At 51.3% G+C, this 15000-nt stretch overlaps 1 protein-coding gene across 5 annotated transcripts in view; it reads left to right on the top strand.

Annotated features, from left to right (window-relative positions):
• Positions 1 to 1140, top strand: part of SIL1 (SIL1 nucleotide exchange factor) — a 212244-nt gene extending 211104 nt beyond the window's left edge. For all 5 annotated transcript variants that reach the window (XM_035014245.1, XM_035014244.1, XM_035014246.1 and 2 more), the window contains one exon: positions 620 to 1140. In XM_035014245.1, coding sequence (XP_034870136.1) covers positions 620 to 976 — 357 coding nt within the window. In that variant the 3' untranslated portion in view covers positions 977 to 1140. The remainder of the gene's footprint in view (positions 1 to 619) is intronic.
• Positions 1141 to 15000: the final 13860 nt, after the last annotated feature.

Here is a 15000-nt window from a genome sequence, read left to right as displayed (position 1 = left end):
TGCGCTGTGCCCTCCCTCCTCTGAGGGGGTGGGTCTAGTGGAGGTGAGGCCGCCGCCGCCGCTGTACGTACAGCTCACGTGCTCTGAGGTACAGACGGTGTGACTCTAACTTGATACCCGAGCTCCCGCTGCCGGGGGTGCTGTGTGCGGGGCCCTGGCTGTGTGTCACACAGGAGATGACACCGTGCCAGCCCCAGGCCGTCCGGCTGTCAGTGGTGGAGCAGGAATTCGAACCCAGACTGTTGGCCCCCACGGTGCACTGCTGAACTAAAGTTTTTGTGCTACTTAGGAATTACGCAGTTAATTTGTATTCTCCTGCTAGACCCTGAGCTCCTTGAGGGCAGGGATCGTGTCTCCATCTTGGTTTCTCTGGCATATTGCAGTTGTTTTTGATGAGTGGATGGATGGACAGACAAATGAACCTCTGGATGGATGGGTGGGGGAGCCCGTGTGAAGCCGTGAATCCAGCTGGCCCTCTCCCATGTTGGGTCTTTGAGGCCCAGAAGGATGGAGGAAGATGGGTCAGCCACATTGCCTTCCTATCTGACTGGCGGCCCTGACCGCTCTGTGTCTTCTGTCCCCCAACCCCACCCCTGGTGCCTGGATGTGCGGACGGCAGATGTTTGCTGAGGAGGAGGCCGACCTGACGTGGGAGACGTCCCCAGAGAAGCTGCAGCAGTATCGCCAGGTGCACCTCCTGCCGGGCCTGCGGGAGCAGGGCTGGTGCGAGATCACCGCCCACCTCCTGGCCCTCCCTGAGCACGATGCCCGAGAAAAGGTGCTGCAGACGCTGGGCGCCCTCCTGGCCACCTGCCGGGACCGCTACCGTCAGGACCCCCAGCTCAGCAGAACGCTGGTCAGCCTGCAGGCTGAGTACCAGGCTCTGGCCGCCCTGGAGCTCCGAGACGGTGAGGATGAGGGCTACTTCCGGGAACTGCTGGGCTCCATCAACAGCTTGCTGAAGGAGTTGAGATGAGGCTAATCCCCAACACTGGGACTGGACTGGGACTTTAGTGAGGCTGATGGGCACCAGCTTGGCTGGGCTCTTCAGGGGATACCAGCCAGGAGGGAGGACTTCCCTACTGGGGCCTGGACATCATCTGGGTGGTGCTGGCTTGGCCATTAAATGGAGGCATGAGGGCCGTTGTCTGTTGTGTGTCTCTGCAGACTGGACACAGTCCTGTGGTTGGGGGACCGTATCTAGGAGCCCCCAGGTTGGGTAGATAGGCACCTGAGGAGCCCCTGATGACACGGCGGATGATCAGCCCAGGGCATCCAGTAATAGGCCCCATGGGAAGGGTCTGGGCTCAGGAGTTGGAAAACCCTGGCTGCGACCCAGCTCTTCCCCACCCAGTAGCTCTGTGACCTTGGCAAGTCATTTGCCTTCCCCTGGGCCTGTTTTCTCAGCTGTCGCAGGGGAGTGCCATTAAGTGTGAGAAAACATGCATAAAGCACTACAGCAGGGTCAGGCGCCCTGCTTGTTCTTTCCCCCACCTGGCTCTGACGGAAGGTCTGGGGGATCATCTCGCTGCCCCCTGTGCCCCGGACATAGCTTTGACGCCCCTGGCTGTGTGTCAGCCCCAGCAGCTTACAGGCTGGGGGCAGGGTGCTGGAAGGACTGGGGGTGGCCTGCGGCACTCCGGAGGACCCTTGGGTGTAGGCCTCGCTCTTGGAGAGGTGTGATCTCCCTGAAACTGGAAGAAGGCCCGCCTGACAGGGCCCTCTGTGCCCTCGCCCCTCCCCCGTGTCCACCGAGGTGCACTGCGGGGGTGGCCTCGGAGGCGGGGGCAGCCGAGCCCGGCAAGTCCCGGCTCCCCCCCCACAGGAGCCCTGTGCCAGGCCTGGAGCCTGCTGCAGGTTGCCATGGCAACCCCGGCCCTGGGCTTTCCTGATTTGGATTCTGGTGCGTTTGTTTTTCAGCCTTTCCCAGTGCATCACAGGCTCACTCCTGCTGCTTAGGCAGCCCCTCCTGGCCTCTGTGTAGAAATCTCCCCTTCCTGGTCTGGCCTGTAGAAAGCTCAGCTTCACGGAGCTCAGGGGGAAACTGAGGCCTGCACAAATATAGGGCAGTGGGTGGCTTCCTTCCCCAAAGTCCCTTGGCTTGGCCTCACACCCTCTTAGGCCCACCTCATGCCACAACACACAGGAAGCTCGGGAGAGAGCTGTCGCCTGCACACAACCCCCCCAGGAAGGCAGGAGGGAAGCAGGAACCTGTTTTGCCGGGGTAGGAAGCCTCATGGCTCAGGCATCGTGGGGATCAGACCCAAAAGTCTACCATGTACTGGGTACTTTCTGCCTCATTGCCTTTAAAACCTTTAAGTCACCTTCTGAGTATGTTTTACAGATGAGGAAATCATGGCTCAGGGAGGCTGAATGGTCCCCTGAGGTCACACAGCTTTTGAGAGGCAGAGCTAGGATTTGGTTCCAACATGCTGTGGAAAGCTTGAATATGTGGCTCAGAAGGTGATAGTGTTGAATTTGACAGGCAGGGGTGGGAGGACCAGGATGGGTGGCAGAACAGCTGCTCTGTGGTGAAGCAGGGCAGGGTTCAGAAAGGAGGTGCTGGGGCCTGGCTAGGGTCAAGGTCAAAGGTCCCTTTAAAGATGGTGTCAGCAGACTCTGTGGGTGAATTTGAGAAAGGGGGGTGGGTGATAAGGCTGCCCCAGCACATGCTGAGAACGAAGGCTCGGGTTGGGGACAAGTCTGGTATGGGCCTCGTCCTGACAGAGGTGAGCTCTGAGGTTGTGGGAGCAGCTGCACCTTTGAGCAAGGGCTGGTGAGGACCTGCTGAGCTTGTGTTGGCCTCGGATGGTAGCAGCTGGAGCTGGGCTTCCCCAGAGTCCTTGAGTCCTCTTTGACCACCAGGATCTGATCTGGGATATGGGAATGGGTCCCCATGGAAGGAATAACACTAGTGGGGGCTTAATTGAGGACCCCAGTATCTCTCCACCCTCAGGCATGTGGCACAAAATAGTGTTTAACTATAAAGCCAGTGGCGGGTGGCCTCTGGGTGGCTCGGTTGAGCGTCTGCCTTCGGCTCAGGTCATGATCCCGGTTGTGGGGGGTTGAGCCCCGCATCGGGCTCCCTGCTCAGCGGGGAGGCTGCTTCTCTCTCCCTCTCCCTTTGCCCCTCCCCCTGCTCATGCTCGCTCGCTCGCTCTCAAATGAATAAATAAAATCGTAAAAAAGAAACAAAGCTAACAGGAGACGTTGGGCCCTGGGCTCTTTGTGGGGAGTGGAGGCGGGGGCGTGTCAGTGGGACTGAAGGAGCAACCGGGGGCCGTGGTGAGGGAGCCGTACCAGTGCCGTGGTGCTGAGCATGCAGGCCGGGTGGTTTGACTGCTACTGCCCTCCTCCCCACCCCACATCCACACAGACAAGACATAGGGAAGGGGGAAGTTTGGTCTGCACTCCTCTTACTAGCCTCTGACCTTCTGGACCTTGAAGCAAAACCTCCTGGACAAAGGCAGCAGTGTGACTCAGGGCTTTGGGCTCAGGCCCAGGCTGCTTGGCTGTGGGTTCTGGTTACACCACCCAGCTTATCACTGATGGTCTGCAAGCGAAAAGGAGACTTTCTCTGTCCTCCCTTTGGATGCCATCCTGGAAACCGTGGCCAAGAAGTAGGACCTGGGCTCAGGCAGAAAGTGGTAATGGGGGTTGTAGCCACCAGAACTCAGGATGATGTGACTTCTTCCTGCCAGGCCCTAGAGGCTACTCTCCACTTCTCCCACCCTTGTCATGTGCTGGGGCCTTATGGCAAGGACAGGACGGAGAACTCTGACTGGCTGACACCTCTAGACCCTGGATGATTATTGCTTCCCTGCTCCTCAGCAAGGCTGAATGAGGCCCTCTCTGTGGGAGGATGACAGGGATGGGGAGTGGAGTGGTCGTCTGCCGTCCCCACCCTACCCCTCAGCAGACTTGGTTTTCATTAATTCACTTGTTCATTTATTCTTTCATTCAGATTGTGTTTGTTGAACACTCACTTGGTTAGGTCCCAGGGTTCTGAGGTTGGTAAGTCACAAGCCCTGCCGTCAGGGAGCTCACGCTCTGGTGGGGGAGGCGGCAGCGGTGTGACATGTACTCTGGTGGGGGAGGCCTCGGTCAGTTGGAGCTGAGGGGGTGGTCAGAGGAGGCCAGTGATAGCCAAGCTGAGACCTGAAGGACACGTGGAGAACAAGCCAGCTGAGGTAGGGAAAGGGTTTCAGGCCCAAGAAGATAGAGGAAGACCTGTGCTAAGGGAGAGCGGTCCGATGCAGGAACCCACATGTTCAGTAGAACTGAAAGAAGTGATGGGGTGAGGGGCCAAGGGGCCACATGGAGCCACAGGGGTCGAGGGGACCACTTTGTCTAGCACCTCGTCAGCCTTGCTAAGGAGCGTGCCCTTGTCCTGATGGAGGGGAAGCGAGGGCTGGCTTGTAGGCACTCTCCTGGCTGCTGCGAAGTCATTTGCTCACTCTTTCATCCTGACTTAGTACAATTGCATCCACCAGGTCCTGTTCTAGGGCAGGAGGTGGTCAGAAGAACAGTGGTGGGAGGGGCGCACCGGGACAAGTATGCGAATGCTGAGAAAAATAGCATTTAATAGCATTCAAGCAGTGAATGCCAAGGAAAATAAAGTACAAGGGGAGAGAGTGTTAGGGGCTCCCTTTTTGGACCTAGTGGTCAGGGAAGGCTTCTCTGAGGGGATGCAGTGTGAACAGAAGGAGGCAAAGCAGTGAGCCCTGTGGGGGTCCGGGGCGGTGCTTTGTAGACCAGAGAGAGAGCAGAGACAGGTGTCGGAGGAAGAGCAAGAGTCCCAGTACGGAGAGAAGAGCGAGCACAGCAGGGCAGTTCCTGCTAGCTGTGGCCGGGACTTGAGCTTTCTCTTCGCAGTGGTGCGCTGGAGAGCTAGGGGCCGAGGAGAGGCCTAACAGGACTGACACTTTAACGGGGTCACTCTTGTTGCGTGGTGAACACAGGCAGCACGGGCAGGGACAGTGGCAGGGGGCCCAGCGCTGTGTCTGCTGCAGAGCCAGGTGGGAGTTGATGTGGTTTGATCCGAGGCGATGAGAGAGAAGGCGGTGCAAAGCGCTCGGACCCAGATGTGTTCCCAAGGTAGAGCTGAGAGGACGCGCTCGCGGACGGCATGTGGCTGAGAAGAGAGGGGTCAAGGGTGAATGAAGCCTCACTCTGGGGCTGGCTTCCCATTCAGAAGTGGGAAGGCAGAAAAGCAGGGGAATACTGGGACCTGGCCCCGTCCATACTGAGTTGGCCATTCAAGCCAGGGACACCAACTTGACAGCCAGAGCCAGTCTGCAGCCCAGGGGAGAGGCCGCCTGTGAGGAGCGCACGCCATACGGGTGTCCGAGGTGTTGTGAGCTGCTTGTTCGACACAGCTCCTGTCAAAATCAAATTCCACAAACTTAAAATTAAATGACATATTAAAAAAGCAAAAGTAATTTTTTTTTTTTTAAAGATTGTATTTATTTATTTGACAGAGAGAGACACAGTGAGAGAGGGAACACAAGGGGAGTGGGAGAGGGAGAAGCAGGCTTCCCACCGAGCGGAGAGCCCGACGCGGGGCTCGATCCCAGGACCCTGGGATCATGACCTGAGCCGAAGGCAGACGCTCAACGACGGAGCCACCCAGGCGCCCCAAAGCAAAAGTAATTTTTAAAAACCAGCAGAAGAAGAGCAACAGAAGAGCTTCTTGTAAACCAAAACAGAAGAAAAGGACATAATAAAGGGGCAGAAACCAATGAAACTGAAGACAGCAAAGTTAGAGAAAATCAAGGAAATGCAAGGTGGTTCTTTGAAAAAAGAAGACACAAATTACCCATCTCGGGAATTAAAAAGAGGATATCACTGCAGACCCTGCAAGCATTAAAAGGATAATGATTGAGCACTACAAACAATGCTAGGTCCATAAATTTGACAACTCAGAAGAAATGATGGACGAGTTCCTTGAAACTACTGTTTTTCATTGTATTAGTTTGCCACTGCTGCTCTAATAAATGACCACGAACTTCATACCTTAAAACAACTCAGATTTGCTCCACCGTAGTTCTGTAGCTCAGAAGTCAGACACTGTTCTCATGGGCCAAAACCCAGAGTCCAGAGTCGTCGGCCGGGCTGCATTCCTTCCTCAAGGCGCTGGGTAGGATCCGTTGCCTTGCCTTCTCAGCACCTGGAGGCTGCCTGCATTCCTTGGCTTGTGGCCCTGTCCTCCGTCTTCAAAACCAGCAAAAGCCACTCAGCTTCTCATGTGACACCACTCTGACCTTCTCTCCTGCCTCCCTTTTCCACTTTAAGGCCCCTGTGATTACATCAGGCCCACCGGCATAATGCAGGATTGGTTTAAAACCTTCCCACAAGAAATCTTCAGACTCAGTTTCCCTGGCAAATTCTATCACACAATACCAGTTCTACAGTCTGTTCCTGAAAATAGAAGAATCCACTCCCAAACTCATTCCATAAGGTCAGGGATCACTGGGGAGGGGAGATCTTACAGGCAGCGTTAAGGACTTTAGATTTTCCTAAGGTCTCTACTAAAATCCTCAGTGCAGAACTTGTCAACAGAATATATTAGCAAGGGGTGCCTGGGTGGCTCAGTTGTTAGGCATCTGCCTTCGGCTCGGGTCATGATCCCAGGGTCCTGGGATCAAGCCCCGCATCGGGCTCCCTGCTCTGTGGGAGGCCTGCTTCTCCCTCTCCCACTCCCCCTGCTTGTGTTCCCTCTCTCGCTGTGTCTCTCTCTGTCAAATAAATAAATAAAATCTTTAAAAAAAAAAAAAAGAATATATTAGCAAATCGAATACAGCAGGGGTTTACCCTGGGAATGCAAGGCAGCACAATTCCCCAGATTAACAGACTAAAGAAGAAAAAGCCACATGTTCATCTCAATAGATGCAGAAAAAAAGTAACAAAATTCAATATCCGTTCATAATGAAAACTCTCAGCAAATTAGGGATAGAAGGGAATTTTGTCAACCTGATACAAGGAAACCACATAAAAACCTATAACAAAAATCAAACTTCATAGTCAAAGACTGATTTGTTTTTCCCCAAGATTACAAAGAAGGCAAGAATGCCAGTGCCCTCTACTCTCTTTTTCTCTCCTTTTCAATATTTGTACCAGAAGTTCTAGGCACTGCAGTAAGGCAAGAAAATGAATAGGCCTACAGATTGAAAAGAATAAATCAAACCGTCTATATTCATAGATGACATGATTGTCAATGTAGAAAATACCATGGAATGTACAAAAAAATCTAGAACTGACAGTGAGTTTAGCAAGATGACAGGATATAAGGTAACGTCCAAAAATCAATTATATTTCTGTATACTGGCAATGAACAACTGGAAATGAGATTTAAAAACAGTACCACTGGGGTGCCTGTCTGGCTCCGTCGGTGGAGCGTGCGACTCTTGATCTCAGAGTTGTGAGTTTGAGACCCACCTTGGGTGTTGAGATTACGTAGGAATAAATCTATTATAAAAAAAGTACATTAAAAAGTAAGAATAAAAATAAAAACAGTACCATTTACAATACCACTGAAACAAACATGTAAATGAGGCAAAATATGTGCACAGTTGTTATGCTGAAAACTAAAACACTAATGAAAGAAATAAAAATTATCTAAATATACCTGATCCTTGAACAGTGTGGGGGTTGGTGTACTGACCCCCGTGTGGTGGAGAATCCACACGTAACTTTTTTTTTTTTTTTAAGATTTTATTTATTTATTTCAGAGAGAGAGAATGAGAGAGAGCACATGAGAGGGGGGAGGGGCAGAGGGAGAAGCAGACTCCCCGCCGAGCAGGGACCCCGATGCGGGACTCGATCCTGGGACTCCAAGATCATGACCTGAGCCGAAGGCAGTCGCCCAACCAACTGAGCCACCCAGGAGCCCCTCCACACGTAACTTTTAACTTCTCAAAAACTTAACTACTAACAGCCTACTGTTGACCAGAAGCCTTATAAGCAATGACATACACAGTTGATTTACACATATGTGGTATGTTATGTGTATTACAGATTGTATTAGAATAAATGAGAGAAAAGAAAATGTTATTAAGAAAAACCCAAGAAAGATGTTCCTACATATTTATTGAGGAAAAAATCCACCTCTAAGTGGACCCGTGCAATTCAAGCCCGTGTTCTTCAAGCCTCAACTGTAAATGGATTCATGGGTTGGAAGACAATCCACCCCCCTCCAAATTGATCTATGGATTCAATTCAATCCCAGCAGGAATATTTTAGATCTCAAGAGTGTGATGTGAAAATTTATGTGGAGATAGAAAGGAATTGGAATAACTAAAACAGTCTTGAAAAAGAGGGGGAAAAGTTGGAGGACTCACACTAGCTGATTTTAAGACCACAAAGCTATGGTATTCAAGACAGGGTGGCATTGGTCAAAGAACAGACACATAGGGGCGCCTGGGTGGCTCAGTCGTTCAGCGTCTGCCTTCGGCTCGGGTCATGATCCCAGGGTCCTGGGATCGAGCCCTGCATCGGGCTCCCTGCTCGGTGGGAAGTCTGCTTCTCCCTCTCCCACTCTCCCTGCTTGTGTTCCCTCTCTCGCTATGTCTCTCTCTGTCAAATAAATAAAATCTTTAAAAAAAAAAAAAAAAAAGAACAGACACATAGATGGATGAACCACAATAAAGAATTCAGAAATATACCCACACAAGTATAGTTACTGGATTTTTGACAGAGGTACAAAGGCATTTCAGTGGAGAAACGTTTGTCTTTTCAATAAATGGTGCTGCAACAAGTGGACGGTCATGTTTTTTACAATGAACCTTAACCTATACCTGTCATCTTACTTCACTCAAAATTTAACCGCATATCAATAATAGACCTAAATGAAAAACTATAGGGCGCCTGGGTGGCTCAGTTGGTTAAGCGACTGCCTTCGGCTCAGGTCATGATCCTGGAGTCCCGGGATCGAGTCCCGCATCGGGCTCCCTGCTCGGCAGGGAGTCTGCTTCTCCCTCTGACCCTCCCCCCTCTCATGTGCTCTCTCTCTCTCTCTCATTCTCTCTGTCTCAAATAAATAAATAAAATCTTTGAAAAAAAAAAAAAGAAAAAGAAAAACTATACAACTTTTAGAAGAAAAGAGAAATGAAATCTTGGTGACCTTGAGTTAGGCTAAGACTTCCTAGATACAACTCCACACGCACAATTCATAAAGTAAAAAATGAATAAATGGAAATACATCAAAATTAAAAACCTGTTCTGTGAAGGAAATTAATAAAGACAAGCCACAAACAAGGAAAAAATAGGTGCAAATCACATACCTGAAAAAGGCTTGTATCCAGATTATATAAAGAATCCTCAGAACGCATCAATAAAAAAAGTCAACCCATGGGGCACCTGGGGTGGCCTTGGTTAAGCGTCTGCCTTCAGCTCAGGTCGTGATCCTGGGGTCCTGGGATCGAGCCCAGAGTCCCGCGTCGGGTTCCCTGCTCAACAGGGAGTCTGCTTCTCCTTCTCTCTCTGCCTCTCCCTAGTCTTGTGCTCTCTCTCTCTCTCTCAAATAAGTAAAATCTTAAAAATAAAGTCAACCCAGTTAAAAAAAAAATAAGCAAGAGATTTCAAAAGACATTACCCCCAGAGAAGATATACAGGTGACAAGCATGTGAAGAGATGCTCAGCATCATTAGTTGTTAGAGCAATGCAAATTAAAACTACAAGATACTATGACCTATCTATGCAAATGGCTAAAAAAAAATAAAAAACCTAAGCACACAAAAAACCTGACATCACCATGTGCGGGTGAGGATGCAGAGTGATTGGAACTCCTACATTCCCGGTGTGAATGCAAAATGATGCAGCTACTATGGAATAGAGTTTTGTCCTTATTAAGTTACATACTTATCATATAACTAACATACCAGTCTCATTCCCTGGTATTTTACCCAAAATAAACATCAAGATTCACACAAAAACTTGTACACAAATGCTTATGTCAACTTTAAAAAACTACAACAACAAAAACACAACCTAGGAACGATTAAAATGTCCTTCCTCTGGGGGGCGGATAGACAAACTGTGGTCCATGCATGCAGCGTGGCAGTGCTCCACATCGGGAAGCAGTGAGCTGGTGATTGATGCGCACGGCAACAGCCCTGCGTCTGAAACCCATGACCCTGAGTGGAAGAAGCCAGACTCAAAAGACTACATACTATACGATTCCATTTATGTGACATCCTGAAAGAGGCAAAAGTACAGGGAAAGTGTTTTGCCAGGACCTAAGAGGATGTTTCTACTACACTGGGGTAGAACAGGGAATCATTGAGGGGTGATGGTACCATTCTGTACCTTGATTGAGGTGGTTGTACTACTCTGTACATGAGTCAAAATCCATAGAGTTATACATCAGAAGTGAGTTTTACTGTATGTAAATTCAAAATTTAAAAATGTGAAGGCAATAAACACTCAAAACTCATTGTTTCCTAATTACTTGACATTTGACTATTATCTGTGCTCTTGAGATTATAGTTGACCCTCGAAAATTATGGGTTTGAACTGTGCAGGTCCACTTATGTGCGTTTTTTTTTTTTAATGCAGTACAGTACTGTACGTGTATTTTCTCTTGTGTTTTTCTTAATGTTTTCTCTAGTTTATTGTAAGACAGTATATAACACATAAAACACACAGGGGCACCTGGGTGGTTCAGTGGGTTAAGCATCCAAGTCTTGGTTTCGGCTCAGGTCCCAATCTCTGAGGGCTCCGAACTCAGCAGGGAGTCCGCGTAAGATTCTCTCTCCTTCCCCCCTCTGCCCCTCTACCCCACTCATGCTCTATCTCAAATAAATAAAATGTAAAAAAAAAACAAAAACAAAAACGTGTTAATCTCAAGGTGTACAATAAGGCTTCCAATCAACAGTAGGCTATTAGTACTTAAGTTGGGGGAAGTCAAAATTGATACGGGGACGTTCGACTGCACGGGGGTCCATTCCCCATTCCCTGAGTCGTTCAGGAGTCAGCTATACTTACGTGTGTCTGTCCTATCCGGGTGGTGGAAACACTACACAGTGGTGTGCCCTGGCGCTTCTGTTCCCAACCCCACCTTCAGGACATTACCCTGGTGGCTGGAAATCTGATGTGGGAGTTCTGACATCATGGAATGCAGGAAATGCTACAAATCCAGGCTTGATTTATTGTTGTGTTGATTGTCTAGACTTAACGAAGTGATGAAGAAATGTTAATACTGCCTATTAAACTTAAAAGTGGGTCATCTATAGATAGCCCAAAAAATGAATGATGTCTCCCAGTATTTGACAGCAATTATCTGGGTGAGCAAAGAAGTCGCTCGTAGATGAACAAGTGTGATTCCAACATATGTTATCGTTGCTTCACTTTCATCTTACTCCTTAAGGTCAACAAAATAGCACCCAACTTTGATGTCAGAACTAGACTTATTGGTCAGTTGCAGACATAGGTTGGCCATGGATGCAATTTCAGCAGGAATCAGTGAAAGCCTTTTGTGAGAATCAGCTGGCTGTATGAATTTATAGTAGAGTACTGCATACCTGGTTAATTGTGAATTATGTACTACAAACCCTTTGCAGGAGTGGAATGTGTAATAAACAAATGCATCTACGCATATGCAGCCCCTCCCCTCCGCCCCGGGAAGCCGGTTGTTAAGCATTTGGCAGCATACCACAGGCCCGAGGTGTGAGACCTGGTTGCCTCAGCATTAGCGGTCAAGAGGAGAAGGAGCTGGGAGAGGAGAGGAGGGGCAGAGATCAGGGATGGGTGTGGGACACCGGGGGCTGGGGGGGACGGAGTGGCCCCCAGCATCACATGCTACTGAAGAGGAGGAATGGACAGAACGGTGTGCTGGGGAGAAGGGCCGGCAGTGGGCCTGAAGGCTCATCTGAGGAGTTCCGTGCAAGGAGGGAGGAGACAGGACTCAAGGGCAGCTCTTTGTATTGTCCTTGGTTTTAAACTTTGGAACCTATGAGAACATGTTTTGTCTGCTGCCGAGAAAGATGGGGGAGGAAGGAGAACCTGGGAGGCAGGAACTAGAAGGGAGGGTTGAGTAGAGCCCTTGAGTAGGCCAGGGGCCTGGAGAGCCCCGAGGACCGGCACAGGGATGTGGCAGCTGCGGTGGGTGGAGCTTGAGGCAGAGGAAGGCGGGGGGACAGGCCCCTGCCCTGCCCTCTGTGGCCCAGAAGGGATGGTCATCTGAGGCTTGAGAGAGACCAGGTCCTGAAGCTGGGAGGGGCGCTGGGCCCCTTGACTGTTGTGGACTCAGGGGACTGGCTTCACCTCTGTGACTCAGTCCCCTCAGCTCTAAGGTCAGAGGGGCAGTAATGGCACCAGTCGTCACAGGTTGTTAGGATGAGGTGGGGGGCAGGGCGGGTGAAGGCCTGACAGGCTGTGGGCCGCATGCCCGGTACGTGGCTGCTCCGTGGCCGCTCCTTCTCTCTTCCTTGGGGGGGAAGCATTCAGTGGCGAGGATTAAGGCTGCAGAGGTGAGGTGGGGTCTTTGAGGTGTCTGTCTGGGGACCATGGGGGGCGCTGCTGGGTGGTCAGCAGGGGAAGGAGGAGGGCAGCTGCTGCCGGCGAGCAGAGGGAGCCAGGCTCTGCAGTGCCCACGTGCAGGTAGTGGCCAGGCTGGTGAGGCGCCGTCAGGAAGGGAGCTGGCCGGGCCTCACCTGAGGGAGGTGACACTGAGGGCCATGTCTGCCTTGTCTGAGAAGCATGCTGAGGGCAAACCGTTTTTGTGGCAAAGGAGGGGAGGGAATACCCCCAAGGACAAGGTGGGGTAAGTCTCCCTCGTGGTCAGCCCGGCTGTGCAGCTTTAGACCGTGGTCTCTGAGGAGGATGGAGGATTTCGGGATTTCTGGGCAGGGCCTCTGGTGCCTCCTCACTTGCCTGCTCCGTGCCTTCTAGTATCTTCCGCTAGATTGGTTTGCATTGATGAACGGTTCAACATTTCTCAAGCACGTGCCAAGCCCTTTGCTGGGCAATAGGGTGAACAAGCCCAACAGTGTTCCCCAGCGGAACGCAGGGCGGCCGCGTGAGGGCCACCCCGTGAGGGCGAGCGCCGGGCTACCGTTTGCCGGGGCGGAGGGCCGAGGCCCGGGGAGGGAGGGAGGCTGTGGGCCAGTACTTCCCACTGTGGTACAGCAATGATACACATGAACATTTATTAGAATGTTACCTGAATGTGTACTAGAAGAAATAGAAGGAGCACATGACCATGATTTCGGATATTGCTGAGGAGGAGGATTGAACAAGTTCATCTTTTTAAGTAATGGTATTAACGCTGGGACGACGATATGGCCAAGGATGATCCATACCCACTCGTGATGGGTCACAGGGAGAGCACAGGGGTGTCCCAGGAACCGCCGCCAGGAGGCAGTTCGGGTGCAGAGGGTCACAGTGCCAGGCCCTCCAGACCCACCTGCCAGCAGGTGAGGTGGGTGGTCCCAGACAGGGCCTGATGCAGAGACTTGACTCTCTAGGAGGTATTTCCAGAAGATTCCTTTGCTACTAGGTGAAACTGGATAATAGATGCTGGGGGTTGAGGTAGACCAGTTTGGGAAGCTTTGCAACAGTCAGTCCAAGTGAGGGCTGGGGACTTGGCCTCTGCTGGAGGCAGGGCTGTAGGACAGACTGCAGGTCAGGTGATGAAACTGGGGGCAGATGTGGATCCGGAGCTCAGGGTGGAAGACAGTTGTGGGGTGAGACCAACTGATGGCAACAGAAGCCATGAGAATGGCCCAAGCGTCCGTGTGGATCCTGAGTCCACCAGGGGAGGGGCTGAGCCAGGGAGGCCAGTGCCTCGTGGACTCAGCCCCGCTGGACGTCCTGGGGCGGCTGCTCACTCCGTGGCCAGGGCCTTGGAAAGTCAGTGAGGAACAAAACAGATCCCCACCCGCATGGACACATACACTGTGGAGAAAGAGAGGGAAGGGTATGGATTTATCAGGGAGGGGGTTTCGGGTTAGAGAACTTTTGACAGGATACCTGAAGGGGAGACCCTGAGGAGGCACAGGGAGATCTCTGGGGAGGGTGACCTGCAGGCCGCGGGAGCGGCCGGCTGGGCGTGAGAGCAGTCCCATCATTGAGGACTTTTACTAGGAGATGGAAGCCTCTGGAAGGACTGAGGTAAGAGAATGACACTATCAGACCTGTTTATCGGGGTTCCTGTGACTGCCGTGGGGAGTGGAGTGAGGGAACAGGATGACTGGGGAAGCCTGGTGGGGAGTCACTGCAGTGGTCGGGGTGCACAGGACTGTTGGGGGGGGTTGGTGTGACCAACAGTATGGCGAAAATGATTTATCACTTTTTTTGAGATCAGGTTTTTTAAAACAAAAACAAAAACAAAAACCATGCAGCTTCCATCTGGTTGCTGTTATCTTTTCCGGCTGCCAATCTCTCTGGATCATTCCCTCTGGGGGAAGCCAGTTACCATGTTTGAGCTGCTCTATGGAAAGGCCCACGAGGCACGGAGCCGAGGCCTTCTGCCAACAGCCACGTGAAGCTCAGAAGCAGATCCCCCAGCCCATCAAGGCCTCAGACCCTGCAGCCCCATGAGACCCCAAGTCAGAGCCTCCCACTGAGCTGCTCCTGGATTCTTCAGGAACTGTGGTAATGAGTGTTTGTTCCTCTAGCTGCTAAGTTGTGGGGCAATCTGTTACACGGAAATAAATTAACGCTGTCATGATGTCTTAGACCAGGTAATAATCAACAGAGGCGATGAGTAGCTGGACCCGCCTACATTTTAAGGAAATTGGACAGCTCAAGTTTGAGATGCTGATGAAGACATCCAAGTGGAGAATTCAGGAGGCAGACAGAATGAAGTTCTGAGAGAAATCAGCATTTGGACGGTATTTAAAGCCAGGAGTCTGGCTAAGATCTGAAGAATGAGCAGAGCCAGAGAGAGAGAAGCAGCCCAGTTACAGAGCCCTGGGACCGCACAGCCAGGAAGAGAAGGAGCACACGGTAAGGACGGACTCTGGGAAGAAGGCTGGGGTAGGGAAGGAGTGTTCACCTGGG

This window comes from Mirounga leonina, unplaced genomic scaffold, assembly GCF_011800145.1.
Source record: "Mirounga leonina isolate KUSES-001 unplaced genomic scaffold, KU_Mleo_1.0 Mir_168, whole genome shotgun sequence".
Classification (NCBI taxonomy): Eukaryota; Metazoa; Chordata; class Mammalia; order Carnivora; family Phocidae; genus Mirounga; species Mirounga leonina.
Note: the sequence above shows the minus strand (reverse complement) of the source record. Positions and strands in the feature narration are given on the sequence as shown.